A 21,554-nucleotide genomic window follows, 5' to 3' on the forward strand; every position below is an offset into this window, starting at 1 on the left:
TCTTCCTGGCCACACTTCACCTCTCTCTTCAACGGTTCACCGTTCTCTGTCCACTCATTTAGCTGGCCATCCCCAGCGTTTTGTCCTTGGGACTCTTTTTTTTATAAATTTATTTATTGTTTATTTATTTTTGGCTGCGTTGGGTCTTTGTTGATGCGCGCGGGCTTTCTTCAGTTGCAGCAAGCGGGGGCTACTCTTCGTTGCGGTGTGCGGGCTTCTCACTGCGGTGGCTTCTCTTGCTGCATATCACGGGCTCTTGTAGCGTGGGCTTCAGTAGTTGTGGCTCGTGAGCTCAGTAGTTGTGGCTCGCAGGCTCTAGAGCGCAGGCTCAGTAGTTGTGGCGCACAGGCTTACTTACTCCGTGGCATGTGGGATCTTCCCAGAGTAGGGATCGAACCTGTGTCCCCTGCATTGGCAGGTAGATTCTTAAACACTGCTCCACAAGGGAAGTCCCAGAATTCTTTTGTCTACACTCTTTCTCCCAAGGAATCTCATCTACCCTATGGCTCCTACTACCATTTAAATGCAGATGACGCCCAATGACCAGCGCCAGCTTCTCTTTAGACAGAGCTCTAGAAGTAGCTATGCGGAGTCCCATCAGACCTAGGGACACCTTAAACTGAACACGCCCTCAAGCAAATAACTTTTCTCCTCCGACCCCAAATCTGTGCTGTCCCTTCTATTTTGAGCTGGCTTAGCGGCATTACCGTGTACCTGTCTCCCGACTTAGAAACCTCGGTGTTTTTCTCACCTCCTTCCTCTCGACCCCTACAAAGAGCTGCCAAATCTTGCTGCTTCTAATTTTAAAACACCATTGGATTCTGTCTCTCCCAAACTCTATGCTACTGGCTCAAAATAGGCTCAGCATATCTTCTTTGGACTGTTTTTGCAACCCGGTCTGTAATCTGTTGTCCGGATAACGTTTTCCCACATCCACGTTCTCCAGCTTGCCACTGTCATTACAGAAAACAAAGCTAATCAGGTCTCAGTGTAAATGCTTCTGGAGGCTCTGTATGCCCAGAGGAAAAAATTCCAACTATGTCATTTGGCTGCAAAGCTCTTAACCTCCCGGCTCATCTTCTTCACCTTGATGTTTCCTGCATTCACATGCTAGGTTCCTGTTCCTCCCAGGCCCACTGCTTCCAGCACAGACGGTGCACTTTCAGAAGTCCATATATATTTTGTTTCGAACTGTCCCCTTTCCTCCTCTCTACCCCTATTCACTTGAAAACTTCCTACATCTGTTAAAACCAAGTTTAAGCCTCGTGTACTTGGTGAAGCGTTCCCCAATTCTTCCAATTCCTCTACTGCTTGCTGTTCTGCTCCTTTGGCTCCCAGGGCACTTTAGATTTGCTGCAGACTACAATGTGGTTCTTCATTCTTCTATTCACATGTTTGTGTCTCACCCTAGATAGACGGTAAGCATCTGATGATCAGAGAACTGAATAAAAGTTGTTTAATAAATGTTCATAAGTGAACGCAAAGTTGTTTTTGGTACCAGTCTCTTCTTTTCTTTTCTGCTCTTCTTACTACATCTGTAAAAGGCAATCAACCTGAAGTTAGATTTTTCATGCCTCTGGGCTCACCAGCTAGAGCAGGGCTGTTCAGTCATATAGCCACCAGCCGCATGTGGCCACTGAACCCCTGAAGTGCAGCTAGTCCAAGTTGAAAGGAGCTGTAAGTGTAGAATACACACTGGATTTTGAAGACAATATGAAAAAGAGAATGTAAAAATATCTCACTAATAATTTTTTAAATTACATGTTGAAATGATAGTATTTTGGATACACTAGAATAAATAAAATGTACTATTAAAATTAATGTCACCTGTTCCTTTTTCTATCTTTAAAGTGGCTACTAGAATATTTGAAAGTACATATGTGGCATGCATCATATTTCTATTAGACATTTCTGTACCCCTTCAATCCATCATGTAGATCATTTCTTGGTGGTAAGCCTTTTTTTTTTTTTTAAGTTAATTAATTAATTTATTTTGGCTGTGTTGGGTCTTCGTTTCGTGCGAGGGCTTTCTCTAGTTACAGCAAGTGGGGGCCACTCTTCATCGAGGTGCGCGGGCCTCTCACCGTCGCGGCCTCTCTTGTTGCGGAGCACAGGCTCCAGACGCGCAGGCTCAGTAGTTGTGGCTCACGGGCCCAGTTGCTCCGCGGCCATGTGGGATCTTCCCAGACCAGGGCTCGAACCCGTGTCCCCTGCATTGGCAGGCAGATTCTCAACCACTGCACCACCAGGGAAGCCCTTTTTTTTTTTTCTTTCTTTTCTGAATCCTTGCAGTGGGGGAATTTTCTGGGGGAAAAGACACTAAAAAATAATGTTTGTTAACTGGTTACTGCTGGACTGACTTTCCCAAAACACCCTCCCCCCTTTTTCTCCATGCTACTCTCCTAGTTGAAGAATCTACAGGTTTTCTACTGTGAACTGCATCGAGGCCAGATTGCTTTGTCTGGTGTGGTAAGCCTCCTTCAACCCTGCACTTGACCTATCCAGCCTCGTCTCTCACTTATCCTGAGCAGCACCCTGTCCTTGCATCTGTTTTCCAAGCGACTTGAAGTCTTTGTGTTTCTGCGCCTGCTGCTCTTGCCCAGAATCTCCCTCCCTGGCCCCCTTCTTAATCAAGCCAGCCTTCAAGACGTGGCTCCTAACTTCTACCTCCCACACGAGTGTTTTTCTGTTTATTGGCACTCACCCTGATGTCCTCCTAGTTACTATTTGTTAGAGCCATGCAGTTTAAGCTGTAATTTGTTCATTTACTCGGCATCCGCACTGCCATCACCATTCAATGTAATTCCACAAACATTTTTCTGTGCCAGAAATGGGGCTAGGTGAGCACTGGGGCGGGGGGCGGTGTCACCTTTCTGCAGGGCCTCGGCTAGGAATTGGCCCTATAATGCACAGATTCCTGCCCAGGGCCTTTCTTAGCGTCTGCCCCACCACAGGCAAGACCCATGTTTATTCTGATTCCATAAGCCCCATGTTAGAAATTGCTAATAAGCCACAACACGCCAAAACATTCAAACTCCCTCACCCAGGGTTCAAATCCCATGGGCCTGAACGGGGCAGCTCTGGACTCCAGTCACGAGTGTCTTCTTTCCCTGGTGTTCTTCTTCTTGCACTAAAGGTCACTGTTGATCCAGCTTCTCCTTAAAGCGGCACGGCCCAGGGCCCTCGGTTCCACGGCCACGCTGCCTCCCCTCCTTGTGGGAGGAAGGCCTTACTGCTTTGGGTCTGAACCTCAGCTCCTGCACGGAGCAGCTCGTAACCTGGCCAAGTCCCCTCACTCCTCCGGGCCTCATGGTCCTCGTCTGCACCACGAGGAAAACACTAGCAACAGGGCTGTGAAGAGGATTAGACGACTTAACAGTTCGCGGCACAGAGTGATCATCAATCAACGCTGGCCCTCAATACACGTCACATCCCCTACAATGTAAGAGGCGGTTTTGTCTATTTGATTCCATGCGGGTCTCTAGCTTCTAGGCCGGTGCCTGTTTCCAAAGTGCCCGTGAAGAAACGTTGAATGAATGAAAGAATCCACCCGATCACATATTATTTCTGCCTTTCCAATGTCGTGCGGCAAGAGCAGAGGCAAGGAAGCACATGGAAAGGTCTTCCTTTAGCGGGTCGGACCCGAGGCCCCCAGCGATAACCGTATCTGCAAAGCGGGGAAGCCCATCGCGGGTAGCGCGCCGCGTCTTCCCGGAACAACTTGGGCGCAGGCCCGGAGCGGAAGCACCCGGCTGGCCGGTTTCCCGGGAGGCCCGGCGCATGCGCAGAGGGCCGGCGCCCATTCCTTCCTTCCGGCGGCGCCGCCCGGAAGCCTCGGCCCCGACTCCTCCCCCTCGCCGGCTCGGCGGTGCGTGCGGAGCCGGCCGGGCGAGGAGGCGGGATAACGTCGGCGCTGCCGCCTCTGCCGCCGCCCCTCCTGTTCCAGCCGCCGCCGCCGCCGCTTCACAGCCGAGTTCTCGCGGCCGCGGCGGCGCCCGGCGCGTCCAGCTGCGCGGCCCCCACCCGCGTCCGCCCCGCCGCCGCGATGGCGACTCGCTCGTGCCGGGAGAAGGCGCAGAAGCTGAACGAGCAGCACCAGCTCATCCTGTCCAAGCTGCTGAGGGAGGAGGACAACAAGTACTGCGCCGACTGCGAGGCTAAAGGTAGCGCGGCGTGACTTTCGGGGCGGGGTCGGGGCCCCTCAGCGACCCCCCGGCGCCCCGGGCACGGCCGGAGCGGGCGGCCGGGCAGGTGCCTCCGCGGGTGGGGCCGCCGGGCGGGCCGCGTCCTGCGCTCGGGCTGCGGCGCTGGGCGCCCGGGGCAGGGCTGACGGTGCGGTGGTCGGAGCGCACCGAGTACGGCAGCCGGGGCGGGCGAGGAGGGTCGGCATTCATCCGTGGTGTGTTCTCGTCTGGCTTTTAGGCGGAACCAGGAGGAATTTCGTTGTGTGAGTCTCTTGGACGCTGGGCTTCTGTTCCTGAAGCCTTTAATTCGATTCTCTCCGACCAGCTAGTTGGGGGGAGTATGTATGTGGACACTGGTTTGTGTGTCCCTTACACGTTGAAGGTGCAGTTTCAAGATCCAGAGACGAGAAGAACCTAATTTTAGTTGGTTCAGTTGGAGGGCTTCTGCCTCAGCCTTTGAAATGGAGGCGCTATTTTTAGTCTGTATGTTTTGGCTTTGGAGATGTGATGTATATTTAATGTCTTATAAGTAATCTCACGGGAAAACTGTTTCAGAGTTTAAAAAAAAAAAAAAAACCTGTCCTACAGCTTGGCAGTAAAATCTTGGTTATTTGTAGGTTTGGTTGGTTTGGTGAGAGATCGGGGCTTCTCCAGAGCAGCAGTCAGCCTTTGGGAACGTCATTTAAGATTTCTGCACTGTTTGACCTAGACCTTTCCTGAAGCTTTCCTGTTCTTCCTCAATAGTGTACAAATGAGTCACGTCTCAGTGGGCAGGTAATGTTTGATGAGACAGCCACACCGCATCGGCAGGTTCCTCTACTACAGCTCCTGGGCTACTGGGAGGTCCCGTGGCCAGACTGTAAACTGGACCATTTGATGAGCACTTCTCAATATCATAGTAGGTCGATTGGGCCAACCTTATATTTACCTTTCAGGTGATGAGTTGGAAACGCCTGACTATTGCACTAGTATTTGTTTACCTGATATTGATTATGTGTGTGGTTTTCGGGGAATACTGTTCGGTACTGAGGCTCAGTTGCTCACTTACCACTGCACTAGTAAAACCCTGGAAAATGGGCCTTTAAAAGGCCCAAAAAAGGAAGGAGCTGAGGTTTTATAGTATGCATTTTGAGTGATAAGTAGCATAGTTAGATAGAGATGCTAGTAAGCATTACATCTCTTCATTAAAAATTGAATAAGTTTCAGCAGTTACCTTCCTTTATGTATAGAAATCATTCAAAAATAATTTTTGTTCGAGTTTCTTTCCGCCAAAAGGTATTTTATAAAATCAGATTTTCACTAATGCTTCCTAAAATAATTTATAGGTGTAAAAAAACCCGTTATTTACCACATGTTGACATTTCCATTTACTCTTTTTGGGGTGGGAGAAGGAGAATCAGGTACGTCTCAAATTAGGACCAAAACGTTACTTCTTCTGACCGGAAGCATAGGGAGCGTTAGTTTTGCTCGGTAGTTGGATTGCCACTGAGGTCAGTAGATATGTATTGAATAGATGTCTTTTTTCTTTTGGTTTTGTTTGGTCTTCTGTTTGTGGGTTTGTTTGTGTTTGAGAAGTGGAGAAGGTGGGAGAGAAGAGAGTAAGTACCACGCGCTCAAGGATGTGCTGTGAAAGGCGTGACCACCACAGCCGTGATTTAGAAAGGTCACCACTTTTTCGTGTTGCTGATAAATCTAGAATAGTGTTCAGATGATCTGAATTATTTCACTGTTTTATCTTGATCCTTCAGGGGAAAACAAATTACAGTTCAAACCACTTGTTGGTTGAATGAGACTTGATTTCATAGTTGTCATAATTGAAACAAATTGACATGATTGGGCAGTTGCTATGAGTAAATGTATTTTGTAAAGTTTTTGAGTCTTTGGCATGATCCAGCTCCATTAGGGAGCTCTCTCAGTGGAATTCTTGGCTTATTACATGATTTTGGATCCATTATTATGTACGCCAGGTGACACAGTAATTGTAGGTAGTGGAATTCTGATTATATGTACTTTTAAAAGGCATGCTAAAGGTCTTATTTTACAGCTCAGTTATTATAAAGCGGTTCCATATTGTTTATATGAATGGATGTTTTCCTCACTGCCTAATAATCTACATCAAGCTTTCCATATATTTTGAAGCTACTTCCTAGTTAATTCAATTTTCTTTCTTAAAAAGAATGCTTGCTCCACTGCTCTTTGTACCAGAGCTAAAGTTTAGGGCTAGAGATCGCCCTATTCTGTTGCCGTTTACTAACGGGCAGAAGTCTGTCATTTGGGTTGTGAAATTTTCTTACAACCAATGAGTCACCAATGTGTGCTTCCCCATTTGATAGTATTTGGAAGGTAAGGAAGGAGAAAAGGATGGCATAGGTGCCAGTTTCCTGCTCTTGGTCCTACTCTTAGCAAATGTGTTGAGAGACTGGAGAATAAGGGCGGGTAGATGGTACCGCCCTTCCTCTCCCTGGCCTCGTGCGGGGCTCCGCGGGAGTCTGAAAGCGGTTCTGTTGCTTACCGGTTGGTGGCACTTTATGGAGGAGCAGTGAGGATTTGGAGCCAGCCCCTTGCCGACTTAAAAGTTTACTTTCAGTGTTTGAAGTTTCGTCTGTGGTTAATGCTAGCTGTGATTCTGAGCACGTTTGGGTTGGCATGAAAACGTGTCTAAGTTTTGGGGGGTTCAGAAGCAGAAGGTGTTTGAACCCTGGAGACTGCCTGGTATGGAGAGGTTAGGCTCTCGGCCCAGATCACCCACTCATTTCTTCACTCCAGGCATCTTGACTTGACACACTGCTGTGCGCTGTATTGGATTAGAGGACTGAACACGTTTCTCAGACCTGAAGGAGCTTGTTTAGTGGGGGCTGCATTTTTGCGCATGAATAATTCCAAACCAGTGTACTCAGTGTTAGAACAGCGGTTGTGAGGAGTGCCGCCCTCGCCACTTATTTGGGGTTGCTCTTCTCCTTGCACCCTGACTTTTGTGCCTTGGTTGTCTTCACAGCTCCTAGAATGCTGTCTCAGGGCCTTTGCACATGATGTTCCTTCTGCCTAGGAAGCTCTCTAACAAGTTTTTACCTGGTCAGTTTACCTATCTTCCAGTTTCTGCTTAAGTGTCTCTTTAAGGGAAAGGATTCTCCCTGATCTTCCCAGGTTAGGCGAGGCTTCCGCTTATACATGTCGGACGCACCCCGAGTCCTTTATTACACTTAACCACAATTGTAATTAAACATTGTTTGGATAGTTACTGGGAAATCAAGGGTTGGATTATGGCTTAAGAGGGAAGAGACCTCGTCTGTCTTGTTTTGCCTTGTAGGCCCAGCCCTTGGCACAGTGGGTGACATACAGTAGTTCATGCGACTCAGCAAATATCTTTTGAAAGAGTGGATGTGAATGAGCACACAGCTGAGGGCAGGCAGCAGGTGTGCGGACGTGAGTGCACATTTGGGCATGAGGAGCGACCTGTTGGGAAAGACTCCCAGAAGCAGTCTCCTTTGAGCCCGGCTCTGAACGTGGGGTGGGACTTCATATACCAGGTGGAGAAGGAATTAAGGGGCACAGTCAGGCATATAAAAGAACATGAGAGGTTTCCGTACGATCCTTTTTTAGGTAAAGTGTTTTTAAGCATGCTCAGACTTGGTGGTGGCAGGTCAGAGGAAGAGTTGGAGTGGTGAGAGTTGGCTGGCAAGTCACCTGGTTGTAACAGTGGTCCCGGCAAGAGTGTAAGAGGACCTGAACTCTCTTAATGTGAATGTACCGTAGGTCAGCCCACAGGGCAGGAAACAGAACCACCGTAGCTGTCATGTAATTTCTATTAAGGAATAGGCTGCTCACAGCATCGTTGAAAGGGCTGGAGGAACAAAAGTCAGGGAGCCACTATGGGACTTCTGGTTTCAAGGGCACACGCTGTTGCCCCTGCCACCACTGCCCTGGCTGCTTCTCCCCCCCGAACTGACCGGAGAACCAGGACTGAGGCTGCTGCGGCCAGTGTCTGTTAGACGTTTTTGTCGGTTGCCCTGACTGCAGAAAGATGGCCTCTGCTGCGCTTGTGCCTTCCACGTGCAGACCACTGGCCGACCTCATTGATGTCCAGTCCCTTGCCTTCAGGGGAGCCTTTTAGCTTTCTAGCCTCTTCACAAATTAGAAACGTGAAATGGAGATTGTGAGACCCAGTCCTAGGAGTCCACTGTGGGTAGTTGAGGATGGGGAACATTTTTCATGAAGTGTTTGATACTTAAGAGTTCTTATATAAACCTATTTTAAAGTAATTCTTACTAAAAAGTAAAGTTCACCTTGAGGTGTTTATGGTGACGTTGATGCTTGTAGGATAAATTCATGTAAACAGAAGTCTGTGATTATAATTCATCTAAAGAGACCTGCCAATCTAAAAGTCCCCCCAGAATGCTAAACTTCAGTCTTATGGGTCCGTTTGTATAATTCTGTGGATCCCGAGGTTTCCCCTGATGATTATGTGCAGGGTTCTGGTGTCGGAGCTGCGATGGAAACCACGGGTCTCTCTGACTCATCAGTTTATAACTTTGGCTGCATGTGGTCCCCTGCTTTTTTCCTCCCAATACTACTTTTTTGTCTTTTTCTTTTTTTAAGATTAAAATGTTCTTTCACTACTTGATTTCATTAATTAAGTAAATTTACATCTCCTTAATTCTTGCTGTACAAGATACGCACATTGCCCTTACCGACCTGTACAGACTTGAACCCATGCTTTCTATAAGGCAAAGTCAGATATTTGATACTGTAATTATGTATTGACTACATTGTAAACGCAAGCCTCTTCCTCCTGCTCGTGCTGCTGCTGCTAGTGTTTTCCCTGGATAGAGTCAACTCAGTTTTCTCTCCATTTCTCAATAGAAGAAGATCAAAGAAACTTGGAGGCCATTTTGTTTAAGTTGTAGTTATTATCGAAAGTGTTGCCTGCCTTGCATTCTGACCACTTTAAAGAGTTGACTTAACAGACTTAAATTTTGTTGGTAAGCCAGTATTTTCTGGTCACTGCAAAGATTAAGCATCATGTCAGGTACTGTCAGGTGTGCTAAAAAGTTTTGCATGTGGCACACAAAGTAGTTAGGGATCTCAATAGATACGAAACAATGATCAGTTAAATTCTAATCTATTTGTAGATTATAGGTTCATTAAAAATTTAATATGGGGAGAACTCATTGTGACTTGGAGAAGGTAAAACTGTAAGGTTGGAAGTTCAAATGAAAAAAGCAAATAATATTACGTATATACAAATAAATTATATAGTGCTTCCTTCTTGCCAGGCACTGGTGTGATCATATATTTTACACGTATTAATTAACATATATAATTAATCCTCAAAACAATCTTTTGAGGTAGGTAATATTATTTTATCTTACAAATGAGGAAACTGAGGCACACAGAACTTAAGTAACTTTCCCAAGTTCATACAGCTCAGAAGTGGAAGAGTCAGGAAGTTTTTTTTTTTTTTTTTTTGGCTGCACCGTGTGGCATATGGGGTCTTAGTTCCCCAACCAAGGATTGAACCCGTGCCCCCTGCAGTGGAAGCGCGGAGTCCTAAGCATTGGACTGCCAGGGAAGTCCCAGGAATTTTCTCATTAAAATTTTTTCGGTGGCTACCGTATATTTTAAGCACTTTTCTAGGAGCTGGGAATGAATCAAGGAACAGGTAGATGAGGTCCATTTTAAAGGATCTGTTGGTCTGTTGGAAGCAGGACTGATTGCAAGGTCGGCCCCTGGCTGGCATCGGGCCAGGGGTGGGGGGGTGGGGGGGGTTTGGATTTGGGAAGGATTTCACCACGGTAAGTGATAAGCCAGTCACTGTGTCTTAACTCTTCATACAAATAGTGTGGTTTATGCTGAACACCTGCCTTCCTTTTGGGAGTCTGGAAATTGCATGTGTGGTAGGCAAGCCCCTGGGCAAAACCCCTAGGCACGGAGTCTCTAGTGAGCTTCCCTGGTTGGTGACACTTCACACCTGTTGTGAGAACTCATTGCTGAGAAGCATATTCAGTGCAGCTCCACTGGAAGGGGACACCTGCACGTCTGTGCCCGATTTCTCCCCGACTTCGCTCCTTGTACCTTTTCCTTTTGCCAGCACGCTTGGTGGCCTTCTGCTGTAGTAAATCACAGCCATGAATACAACTGTACGTAGAGTCTCGTGAGTCCTCTTAGTGGATTAGCAAACCTGAGGGTGGTCTTGGGAGCCTCCCAACATAGTTGATAGCGTGTGTTTTCCTCCAGTACGTTGTTGAGAGACCATGTCGGTGTCTCAGCTTATCTCAGTTTGCTCTAGAGCCCAGCCTGGGGGTGCAGCCCAGAGGAGCAGGTGTGAGCGTTAGGGGAAATTCTGACTTCACGGGGATGAGATAGAGGTGGGAATCTGGACTGTAGAGTCAAGATAATTCTGACTTCACGGGGATGAGATAGAGGTGGGAATCTGGAGTGTAGAGTCAAGATAATTCTGACTTCACGGGGATGAGATAGAGGTGGGAATCTGGAGTGTAGAGTCAAGATAATTCTGACTTGACGGGGATGAGATAGAGGTGGGAATCTGGACTGTAGAGTCAAGATCTTGAGCCGAGGAGATCCAGCTCCAGAGTGTATGTTGTTAACTGCATGGTCCCTGCTTGAAAGAAAACGTATGCTTTTGTAGTTGAAATTCTTGATAGAAGAGGTGGTTTTGGGGAAGAGATTACCACCTTCAAGCTGACTTAAGGTATTTCTCAGAGAGATTATTGCCAAATGTATGCAGATGTGGACAGTGTTTAGTAAAGCCAGGCGTGAGTCTAACAAGCTTTGCCTCTAACTTGCTTGGTGACCCTGTCCTTGTTGAGCCTTACTGCAAAGATTTATTTCATCTCCCTCGTGGTCTGTGTTATTTCCTGAATTCCCTACCTCTGGTCACTTCTATGTCAGTATTTACTATTATTGTTAATTTTAAAAAATTCTATTATTGAGGGTGTATAATTATTATTGAGGGTATGAAATAGTTTGGGGTCTTATTGAACTTTGGATCATGATCAAACCTTTATACTGTTTAAAAACTTTTCACTGATGACTTAGGTCTTGCTGAGCAAATTTACTTGGTATTAGTTTTAATTATCTCAAGGCATAGCATGTAACTAACAGGAATATTCCTCACTGGTTGAGAGGTCCTGTTGTGTGAAACGTTTTCATTTTAATGCTTTCTTGGAGTAGAGTAAAATCAAAGAAATGCCCCCTTTTCCAGTCAGTTACTAAAGCCAAGACATGCATTCATTCATCATTTTAAAGGAAAGACCTATAGGTATATTACATTCTCAATTACTTGTGTACATTTATCAACGTCGGTATTTTTTGCCTAAGGTGTTAGGTGGAGTTTTGTTAACTCTGAATGGCATTTAGCTATCGTATCATATAGAAATGATGTTTTTGAAAATATTTTACTTAAAACAGAGCTTTAGATGAGGTGCTGTTGGAAATATGTGCTAATTTCTTGTTCACATGTATTTTGAGTGGTAAGTGTGAGGACTTTGAGGGTCCAGAGGGGAGAGAATTATAAGCTTTCTAGTAATCTTCTATTCTCTTCGACATCCTCCTCTCCCCAACAACTTTTGGTCTTCGTTTTATAAGAGATCCAAGTGATTGCTTCTAAGAGTGATTGATGACAGACCTTCAGATGTCTGCCGTTGATCTTTTGTAAAGAGTGCATTTCAAGGACCAATGATCATCTTGAACTCAAACTTAAAAAGAAAATAAAAGGAATTTTTAAAATTGTGTAGCAGATCGTATTTAGGATAGGTTTATCTTCCAATATAAGAAAATCTATAAAAAATTATGGTTTAGTCTGGACTTTTTCTTAAAAAATTGAAGTATAGTTGGTTTACAGTATTGTGTTAGTTTCAGGTGTACAGCAGAGTGATTCAGTTATACATACGTATGTTTTTTCAGATTATTTTCCATTATAGGTTATTACAAGGTGTTGAATTTAATTCTTGTGCTATACAGTAAATCCTTGTTGCTTATCCATTTTATGTAAAGTGGTTTGTATCTGTTAATCCCATAATTCTAACTTGTCCCTCCCCCACCCTGTGGTGACCATATGCTTGTTTTCTGTGTTTGTGAGTCTGTTTCTGTTTTGTATATAGATTCATTTGTGCTATTTTTTATTTTTTAGTTATTATTTTATTTTTTGGCCGCACCGCATGGCTTGTTGGATCTTAGTTCCCCAACCAGGGATTGAACCTGTGTCCTCGGCATTGAAAGCGCGAGTCCTAACCACTGGACCACCAGGAAATTCCCAATTTGTGTTATTTTTCAGATTCCCCATATAAGTGATGTTATATATTTGTCCTTGTCTGACTCACTTCACTAAGTGTAATCTCTAGGTCCATCCATGTTGCTGCAAGTGGCAATATTTCATTCTTTTTTTGGCTGAGTAATATGGTCTAGATTTTTTTTAGTTCATGCATTTCTACTCTTGAAAGTTGCTTTTAGTGTAGGGTGGTGATGGTGCCAAAAAACTAGCAGAAGTATGTTTATTGAAGTGAAATGATCATTCCTGATATATTAATTTCCTGTTGCTGATATTACAAATAATCACAAACTTAGTGACTTAAAGCAACACAAATTTGTCATCTTATAGTTCTGGAGGTTAGAGTCCAGAATGAGTCTTACTGAGCTAAAATCAAAGGTGTTTCTTCTGGAGGCTGTAGGGGAGAATCTGTTTTCCTATCTTTTCCAGCTTCTAGAGGCCACCTGAGATGTTTGCCTCCTGACGCCTTTCCTGCATCTTCAGATCCTTTCTCTCTGCCTCTCTGCTTCCGTCATTGCTGTGATTACGTTGACTTTACCTAGATAATTCAGGAGAACACCATCGCATGACTTTACCTAGATAATTCAGGAGAACACCAGTGTCCTTAATTATTCCTGCAAAGTTTCTTTTGCCATGGAAGGTAACATATTTATAGATCCAGGTATTGGACATCTTTGGGGCCATTATTCTGCTTACCACAAGTGAATTTGTGATAAAGTTGTATATTGAACCTAGATTTTTATAATAGGTACTGCTCTGGATGTACTTAAGAGGGCATAGGGTGGTGAAGTGAGTACAGTTTATTTATTTATTTATTTATTTATTTATTTATTTATTTATTTATTTATTTTGTGAGTACAGTTTAAATTAGCCATTCTCACAGAAATTATTCTTAAAATCTCAAATTCACGCAAGTCATTTAACAAACTCTTTGCAACATGACCATTTATGTAGAAAATCCTTAGAAATTTATAAAAAAGGTATTAGAACCAGTAATTGAGTTATCAAGGTTGCAGGAATCAAGGTGATTATAGAAAAATTAACTATTTCTATATACCAGCAACAAACAGTTGGTAAGTTGAAATAAAACTTACCATTTGCAATTGTAAAAAAATATGAAAACTTAGTGATAAATTTAACAAAATATATGCAAGACTTGTATGCTGAAGACTACCAAAGATTGCTGAGAGAAATTAAAGAACACCTAAAGAAATGGAGAGATGTACCATGTTTATGGATTAGAAGACACAATCTTTTTAAGATGTTAGTTGTCTCCACATTAATCTGTAGATTCAGTATGATCCCAGTCAAAATCTCAGAAGGCTTTTTTGGTAGAAATTGACAAGTTGATTCTAAAATGTATAATGAAATGCAAAGGAGACCCCCAATCTGAACAATTTTGAAAAAGCAAAAGAACATTGGGTTTCTTACACAACCTGTCTTCAACAACTAATATAAAACTACTGGGCTTCCGTGGTGGCACAGTGGTTAAGAATCTGCCTGTCAATGCAGGGGACCTGGGTTCGAGCCCTGGTCCGGGAAGATCCCACACGCAGTGGAGCAACTAAGCCCGTGCGCCACAACTACTGAGTCTGCGCTCTAGAGCCTGTGAGCCACAACTGCTGAACCCACACACCACAACTACTGAAGCCCGCACGCCTAGAGCGCGTGCTCCGCAACAAGAGAAGCCACTGCAGTGAGAAGCCCGCACACGTCAACAAAGAGTTGCCCCCGCTCGCCGCAACTAGAGAAAGCCCGCACGCAGCAACGAAGACCCAACACAGCCAAAAATAAATAAATGAATTAAAAAAATATATATATATAAAGCTACTGTAATCAAGACAGTGGTATTGGTCTAAGGAGAGGCATAGATCAATAGAACACAATAGTCAAGAAATAGATTCACATATAAGGTCAGCTGATTTTTAACAGAATTACCACGGTAAATTCAGTAGGGAAAGGATAATCTTTTATACAACAACAGAATATTCCTCGACCTTTAACTCATACTATGCTTGAAAATTAACTTGAAAGGAGTAATAAAAGTTGCTGAGATCCTGGGTTAGGCAAAGATCTCTTGGATAGGATACAAAAGCACAGTCCGTAAAGATAGAATTGAGAAAATGAACTTCATAAAAATTAAAAACTTTTGCTTTTCAAAAGACACTGTTAAAATGAAAGAGAAAATCATAAACGGCAGAAAATATTATATCTGATAAGGACTCTTATTTAGAATAAGAAAAAATTTGTACTAGAATGTTCATAGCAGCTTTAATTCATAGTAGCCAAACACTGGAAACAATCCAAATGTCCATCAGTCGATAAATGGATAAACAAACTATGGTACATCCATACAGTGAAATAATACTTTGCAATATAAAGAAACAAACTAGTGATATGGTCAGTAATGTGGATTGATCTTAAAAACGTTATGCTTAGTGAGGAATCCACACACAAAAGACTACATGATATATGATTCCAATTATATGGACTTCTAGAAAGGTAAAACTTATAGGGATAGAAAATAGATCAGGGTTTGCCAGGGATTGGGGGTAAGGGAGGGTAGCTCATTTTACTTTTCAAAAGTAAAATGCTGTACCAGTATATTGTTTTATTCATTTGGCAATATAACAATTGCTGTAGATTATATAGCAGGTTCTAAATTACTTTAAGTCTGTACAACATATACACTCTTGAAGTAATTTTCCTCTTTCATGGTCTGAGTAAAGATTTTGCAAAAGTAGTACTCTTCTTGATCCTGGCTTAAAGGGTAAAGGATCCTTGATTGGTTCCCCTCCCTCCCCCCCTCCCCCATTTCCAAGTCTATCAGAATACTAATGAGTACTTAAAAATATTATGGAAATTATTGGTTTAACCTTTTGTTTTTTCTTGGGAAGTCGTGTTATTCATACACAGCTCCAAAGTTCCTTATGGCGCCTTTAGAACGTCAGTTTTTTGGTGCCCCTAGGGTGCAGGATTTTCTATTAGGCACTATGATAATCTGTAGGGATGTAATGAAAATACAGTGTATAGATAAGATTGCCATAATATTCACCAAAAGAATGCCACTTAGTACTTTTAACTCTGAGGAGTTATACAGTGTTTTCGTTCTATGACATTGGAATTTTTTTGTCATGAGACCAGTGGCCCACTTCCTAAGACTTGGAAATCATTATTTGAAGGAAATTCAAATCATAATAAGCAACCTGGGACCCTTGGGAGTCTTCAGTTTCTGAGGTTCTCTTCCAGCTTAGTAAACTACTTGAAGGCAGGTCTATGCCTACATATCTTTTCCTGTTCCAGAAGGTAGTTAAGTTGGATTGTATCTTTATTAGTTGTGTGTCTGCTGCAGTTTCTTGAAATTTGTTGAAAAAATTAAAATTTACTTGTTATGTGGTTGTACATATAAGGAATTCCCTTATCATAGATTTGCAAAGATTCCCTGATTTTAATGGCTTTCTGTTGTACTTTGCAAAAATAAGTTATTGCTCTATTAATATGCCCTTTCAGCATCTAGAGTTTGTAATCAAAGAAGGGTTTTCCTTAAGTTTATGGCTTTTCTTAATAATTCTTTGCTGCTGTTGAGTAAAATTCTATTTTTTATCTCAATGGAGATAGCTTACTCCACTTCAGTATAGGGGCTCATGCTAGTAAGACATAAATTTGAATAGGTATCTCAGAACAGAATTGTGCATTACATTTGATGGCAGACCATGGGTCATGAACTTGATAATAGGGAACTGTACCTGCCAGTCTTAAGAGTATGAAGAAGTCACATCTTACATAGGTGGTTAGATTCCAAAATCAGCTTTAACTGTGCTTTACACCCCCTCAAAGAACAGTGTGTATGATTTTATGTCTGTAACCCTGTATAGTTATTCTTATGAAAACTAAAATCTCAGTACGTTAGAAGAGTTCGACTTTCATTAAAGGAAAGAAGAGGGAAAATTTCTGCATTTTAAACTGTTCTACTTAAATATCATGTTCCTAATAGTGAGTGGGGCATAGGTGGATATTCCTCAATTGCTTCTCCTTGATGGTGACGTTTCCTGTATACCAGTTTCATATTAAACTTGTATAATCTTAATAAAAATGTTGGTAAATTGATAGGATTATCCATGATGGTTTTTGCATGACATAATGCATATGAAGCATTTATACAGAGTCTGATATGTATAAGTAGTCAGTAAATGTTGGATGTGAATCCACAAACAACCTTGCTTTTTGAACAGCAGTAGAAAGGAGTGTGATTGGAGATAAACTGAAATGTGTGTAATTAAAGTCAGTTCCTGAAATCTCTTAATTCTTACTCTGTTGTCTGCCAGAGTGAGTTTTGAAGATAAAGAGAAAGCAGGTGCAGTCCTGTGTACAACTTCACTGCACATTTCAACCACATCCATCTTACTAGGTATTTAAAGAGGAATCAAACATGGTACCTTCTCTCGAGGTGCAGAATTGTGCTGTTACTGTGCTTGGCCAGAGCACTTAGCCATGTCAGTTCTCTCTCCCGTGAACTGAGAGTCTTGTCCTGCTTTCATATAAGTACTTTGTGCGATTCCACAGCAATCCCAAGGGCATAAACATTTCCACATTACAGATGGGAACCCTGAGACTTAACTTGGTCAGAGTTGCTTTGGCGCCAGGATTCTGACCGAACTCTGACGAGACCCTCCAGGCCGTTGCGCTGCTTCTCATGTGAGCTGTTTGTCTTGGTGTGCTGGAGCAGACCGTGCTGGAGCAGACCATGAGGGGTTTTAAGAAACTGCTTTAGCCACTTCAGATGCCCTGCTGGAGCCCTTTCCATGTCTGCTCCCCGCGGACTTCTTGTGCCCACCTGCTGGATCCTTCCTGGGACCTGCAGGAGGAAGGAAGGTGGGCTAAGCCTCCTCGGAGCCCACTGAGGCGAGGCTTAAAGGGCTCCTGGTTTCCAGGGGAAGGAGTCTGGGGGGGGGGGATGGTAATCTAGTGGTAGGAAGGTTGACAATCTGTATTTCTTTCATTTCATATTTTGTTTCATTATATCTTATTTCATTGTATTTTATTTCGTAATGAAGTAAGAAAACTGTACTGATGCTCTGTGTTCCCACCTGGAAGGATTTCAGAGTAATTCAGATGTGTGGGAATGAAAGCTTGGATGCCAGAGGGAGACATTTTGCAACACACATTTGAAAAGACATGGCAGTCTTGTTAACATATTGATATAAATGCTGAAGAGATTGTCATAGACGCACAGTTTTAAAGTGCCCTTTATAGCTGAATTTTAAAAATAAAGCAAAAAATACTTTTTGCTTTCTTTTTCCTCCCAATTAATTTTTAAGAGAATTGTCCAAGGTTTCAGATGTAAGAAAACTGCTTCTTCCTCCTGATTTTGGCTAAGTTTTATTGTTGTGAAAATTTTCTGAATTGTATTTATTTTAACATGTTTATAGATGTAATTGATTACTTCCGAAGGGTTAACTTTTTGATGTGGTTATTATAGGAAGTAAAAAAAAAGATAAATTCTATTGAAATATTTGATACAGATACTTTCTCTTCTTTGTAATGTGGTTTCCTCTTCTGTTTTCATTAAATTATTATTTTTATATGTAAAGGTCACTAGTCTATTGCTGCTATTACTTCCCCCGTGTTGTCACATTCAAATAAATATTTTTTCCCTGTGGAAATTGTGCTTAACTATTGTACAGAAGCAGTTTTCCCTCTCATTATTAACTGAAAATTAGTTATTTGGAATTTTTTAGTGGAGACAGCGGTTTCACTTCCGTAGATAAGACAAGGCTATCAGGTGGTTGCCTTCTGTATTGGGCTTTTATCTCTTGTCCCACATTTAGGCAGTTACACTTCTGATTGTTTTTAACTTATTTGTTAAAGTATGCCTGTAAACAACAGGAAACAGTGAGTGGTTTTTACCTAAAATAAATGTTTTTCTAGTTTTCAAAAAATGGTGGAGGGGACTTCCGGATTCGGGTGTGGCTTCGAGACTGAAAGGAGCTTCAGGTGTCACTCCATCCTGACAACAAGGAAAAGCTGAGCAAACTGAACAATCAACAGCTCTTCTTAGGTCCATCAGAAAAATGAGGTCACAGGGCAAACTGCTGTCCCCCAGATTGCAGAGACAGGTGAATACAGAGAATCAACTTCCATCACAACTCTGGGAACCAGTACTGAGCTGGGAAAACGCGAACTGCAATTGACGAATTGCTGGAGGCTCCCTCTGGGGGGACTCGGGAGGGCCACACACGTTTGTGGGCTCAACCTCAAGGGGCTCAGCGCAGTGCATGCGGGAGAAAAGCTCCTCGCGCTTCTGGCAGGAGGAGGGGAGAAGGAACCGTTTTGAGATGCACCAGAGCATTCTGTTCTTTTTAGCAAGGTAGGCCCTCGGGAGAAGCTGTTTAAGTAGAGCTTAACTGACCCGGGGGAAGGAAGGCGAGTACCTAACTCCAGGCAGCTCTAGCCTTTCGAGTGGTAGAAGGGAGATCCCAACTCCTGCCTAATCTAGCCGTGCTGTCCACCCGAAGGAAGGGGGGGGGTGCGGGGGGGGGGAAGAAACGGAGGTTTGTGAAGTTCCCAGTACACAGGCAGAGACTCACTGGCAAACTGAAACCTAGTCACAGGGCTATAGCACGCTCCCCTCCCCAGCACCTCACCACCACGTTGCTGAGGCCTATTTACAGCAGTTTCTTTTACCCAGGACAGCACGTCCGGCCGTCAGGAAAAAGCTACAAGGCATACTAGAAGGCAAAAAAATCGTGAGGTTCTTAAATTTCATAGTGAAACTGTTATCAGGTATTCGAAGTATGGTGATAGTCTGCAGCCCACACCTTGTGAGATATAAATGTAATTGGAAAAACCTGGAAAAATATTTTCGTATGTTTAAACGAATGTATAAAACACATATGTATATATTACTTAGTATGTTAACGGCTAAAGTTACTATATGTTCAGATTGAATAAGCTTATTTATTCACATCAGATCTATACTAAATTCTTTTAGTCTAAAAGTTTTTATAGAGGGAGAGTATCAGTCCCAAACAATACTTACTGATGCGCCCCAGCTGAGTGACAGATCTTTAGACCAGTACCACTCAGCTGAGCTTTAATCTTTGTGGTACACCTTGAATATTTATGTTCACGTTATTTTTAGAATTCACACGAAGTAAGGAGCATTATGCTGATCAGAAGACATTCCATATATGTATGTGTCCCCTGAAAATATTTAAAGTGGAGGTTGTAATTATTATTTATGTTAAGCCTGGGTTTAACATCTCTTTACCAAGTCAGTGGTAAGGAAAAAGTTGGGAGTGGGGCTCTTCTAAGTTAAAAGGCACTATACTTTTTGAAAAAGTCCTTTACAAAAAAAATTTTTTTGGAGGCACAGTTTTGGGAAGTAGAATATGTACTGAGTATTAGAGGACATTGAGAGCTTACTCTTAATTTGGTAGGTGTGGTAATTGTGGTTATGGGGAGAAAACATTTTTTAAAGCTTCATACTGAAGTATTTAGGGGGGTGATGTCTTTTGCCTGAAATTACTTTAAGAAGCTTCAACACACACAAAAGATGAAGATGGCAAAATATTAACAGTTGTTGAATCTGGGCAGTGGGTATTTGGGTGTTCACTATACTATTCTTTATGTATTTCTGTATTCGAAAAATTTTGATAATAAAAGGAAAAAATTCTAGTTTTTGTGCCTAAGAAATAAACTCAAACAAGCCATCAGCAAATAAGGAGGACCCTTCTGGATTTAAAAAATGTTCAGTTCACCTTGATGTGCATTTTTTTCTCTCTTCAGTTAGAAGACTACATTAGTCATCTAGTCTTGACTGACAGTATGTATCTGGACATTTATGTAATCTCATACCGAATGACTGTTTTTCAACATCCTGTCAACTATTCTGAACATGCTGGGAGTCTGTGTAAACATACCAAGAGAACAAAAGAAGTTAAAAAAAAAACCTTTCAAATAAACTATTATTACAAAGACAGAGTGATTAGGAGTAAATAAATTAGCTGTTGGCTCTTTATGGTAGACCCTACTCATTTAAGGATGCTGGATCAGAAAAAGGATTATCATGGAGCTGTTTAAGTACTGACTAGCTGTTGTTAATAAAGTGTTTGAAAATGTAGTGATGAGTGTGGTACTAATTTCTCTTCTTCCTTATCCTGTTTTTTAAGAACACAAGGAAAAGAACGGCAGCAAACCATGAAAATACACCAGAACCTCTAATGCTGATTCCTAACTTATATTTTATCCAAGGGTTACTTAAAGAAGTATTGGGAAGCAGCCGCATAGCACAGGGAGATCAGCTCGGTGCTTTGTGATGACCTAGAGGGTTGGGATAAGGAGGGTGGGAGGGAGGGAGACACAAGAGGGAGGGGATATGGGGATATATGTATGCATATGGCTGGTTCTCTTTGTTGCACAACAGAAACTAACACAGTATTGTGACGCAATTATACTCCAATAGAGATGTATTAAAAAAAGAAGTATTCATTTCACATGTATTTTCTGAGCACCTCTTGTGCATAAGGCACGGCTGCTCGTTCGTTGCCATACAAATTGACGTTGTTTAAGGCGCTAATGAATCCTGACCCCAGAGCTGTCTGTATTTAAGACTTTCCATCGTAGGGGATAGAAAAGGAACTAGAGTTAACCTAAGTAAAACAGCATTGAGTGTTGTTGTTGTTTGTTTGATGAGAAGAAGAGGGAGGCTTGCCCCCCCCCCCAACAGGACTCCACAGTTCTTGAATCTCTTCGCTTCCTTTTGTATTCTCTCCCTTGCTTTTAATTATCTGACTGTGAGTGGATGACTTCCTGATACATATCTTCAGACTAAAGACTTGATCTTATCCCAGAACTCCATACTCATTCATATATCCAACTGCGTGCGTTGTTCATCCAGAGGCTCGAAATTAACATGGCTTAACTTTAATTCTTCATCTTCCTCCTCCAGGCCTGCTCCTTGGACAGTCTTCCCCATCTTACTGTGCCCTTTTGCTCAGCCCCCAAACTTTGGAATTTTCCCCATGTGAACTGCAGTAGTCTCCCCATTGGTCTCCCAGCTTTATTCTTGCCTCTATGGCCGG

The 21,554-nt window shown here is 42.7% G+C and overlaps 1 protein-coding gene across 2 annotated transcripts in view; it reads left to right on the forward strand.

Moving 5' to 3' along the window:
- The first annotated feature begins 3,834 nt into the window (after window positions 1–3,834).
- Window positions 3,835–21,554, forward strand: part of SMAP1 (small ArfGAP 1) — a 151,296-nt gene continuing 133,576 nt past the window's right edge. For both annotated transcript variants that reach the window (XM_061206944.1, XM_061206945.1), the window contains exon 1: window positions 3,835–4,163. In XM_061206944.1, the coding sequence (XP_061062927.1) occupies window positions 4,046–4,163 (118 nt within the window). In that variant the 5' untranslated portion in view covers window positions 3,835–4,045. The remainder of the gene's footprint in view (window positions 4,164–21,554) is intronic.

Source organism: Eubalaena glacialis, chromosome 12 (assembly GCF_028564815.1).
Source record: "Eubalaena glacialis isolate mEubGla1 chromosome 12, mEubGla1.1.hap2.+ XY, whole genome shotgun sequence".
In the NCBI taxonomy this organism is placed as follows: Eukaryota; Metazoa; Chordata; class Mammalia; order Artiodactyla; family Balaenidae; genus Eubalaena; species Eubalaena glacialis.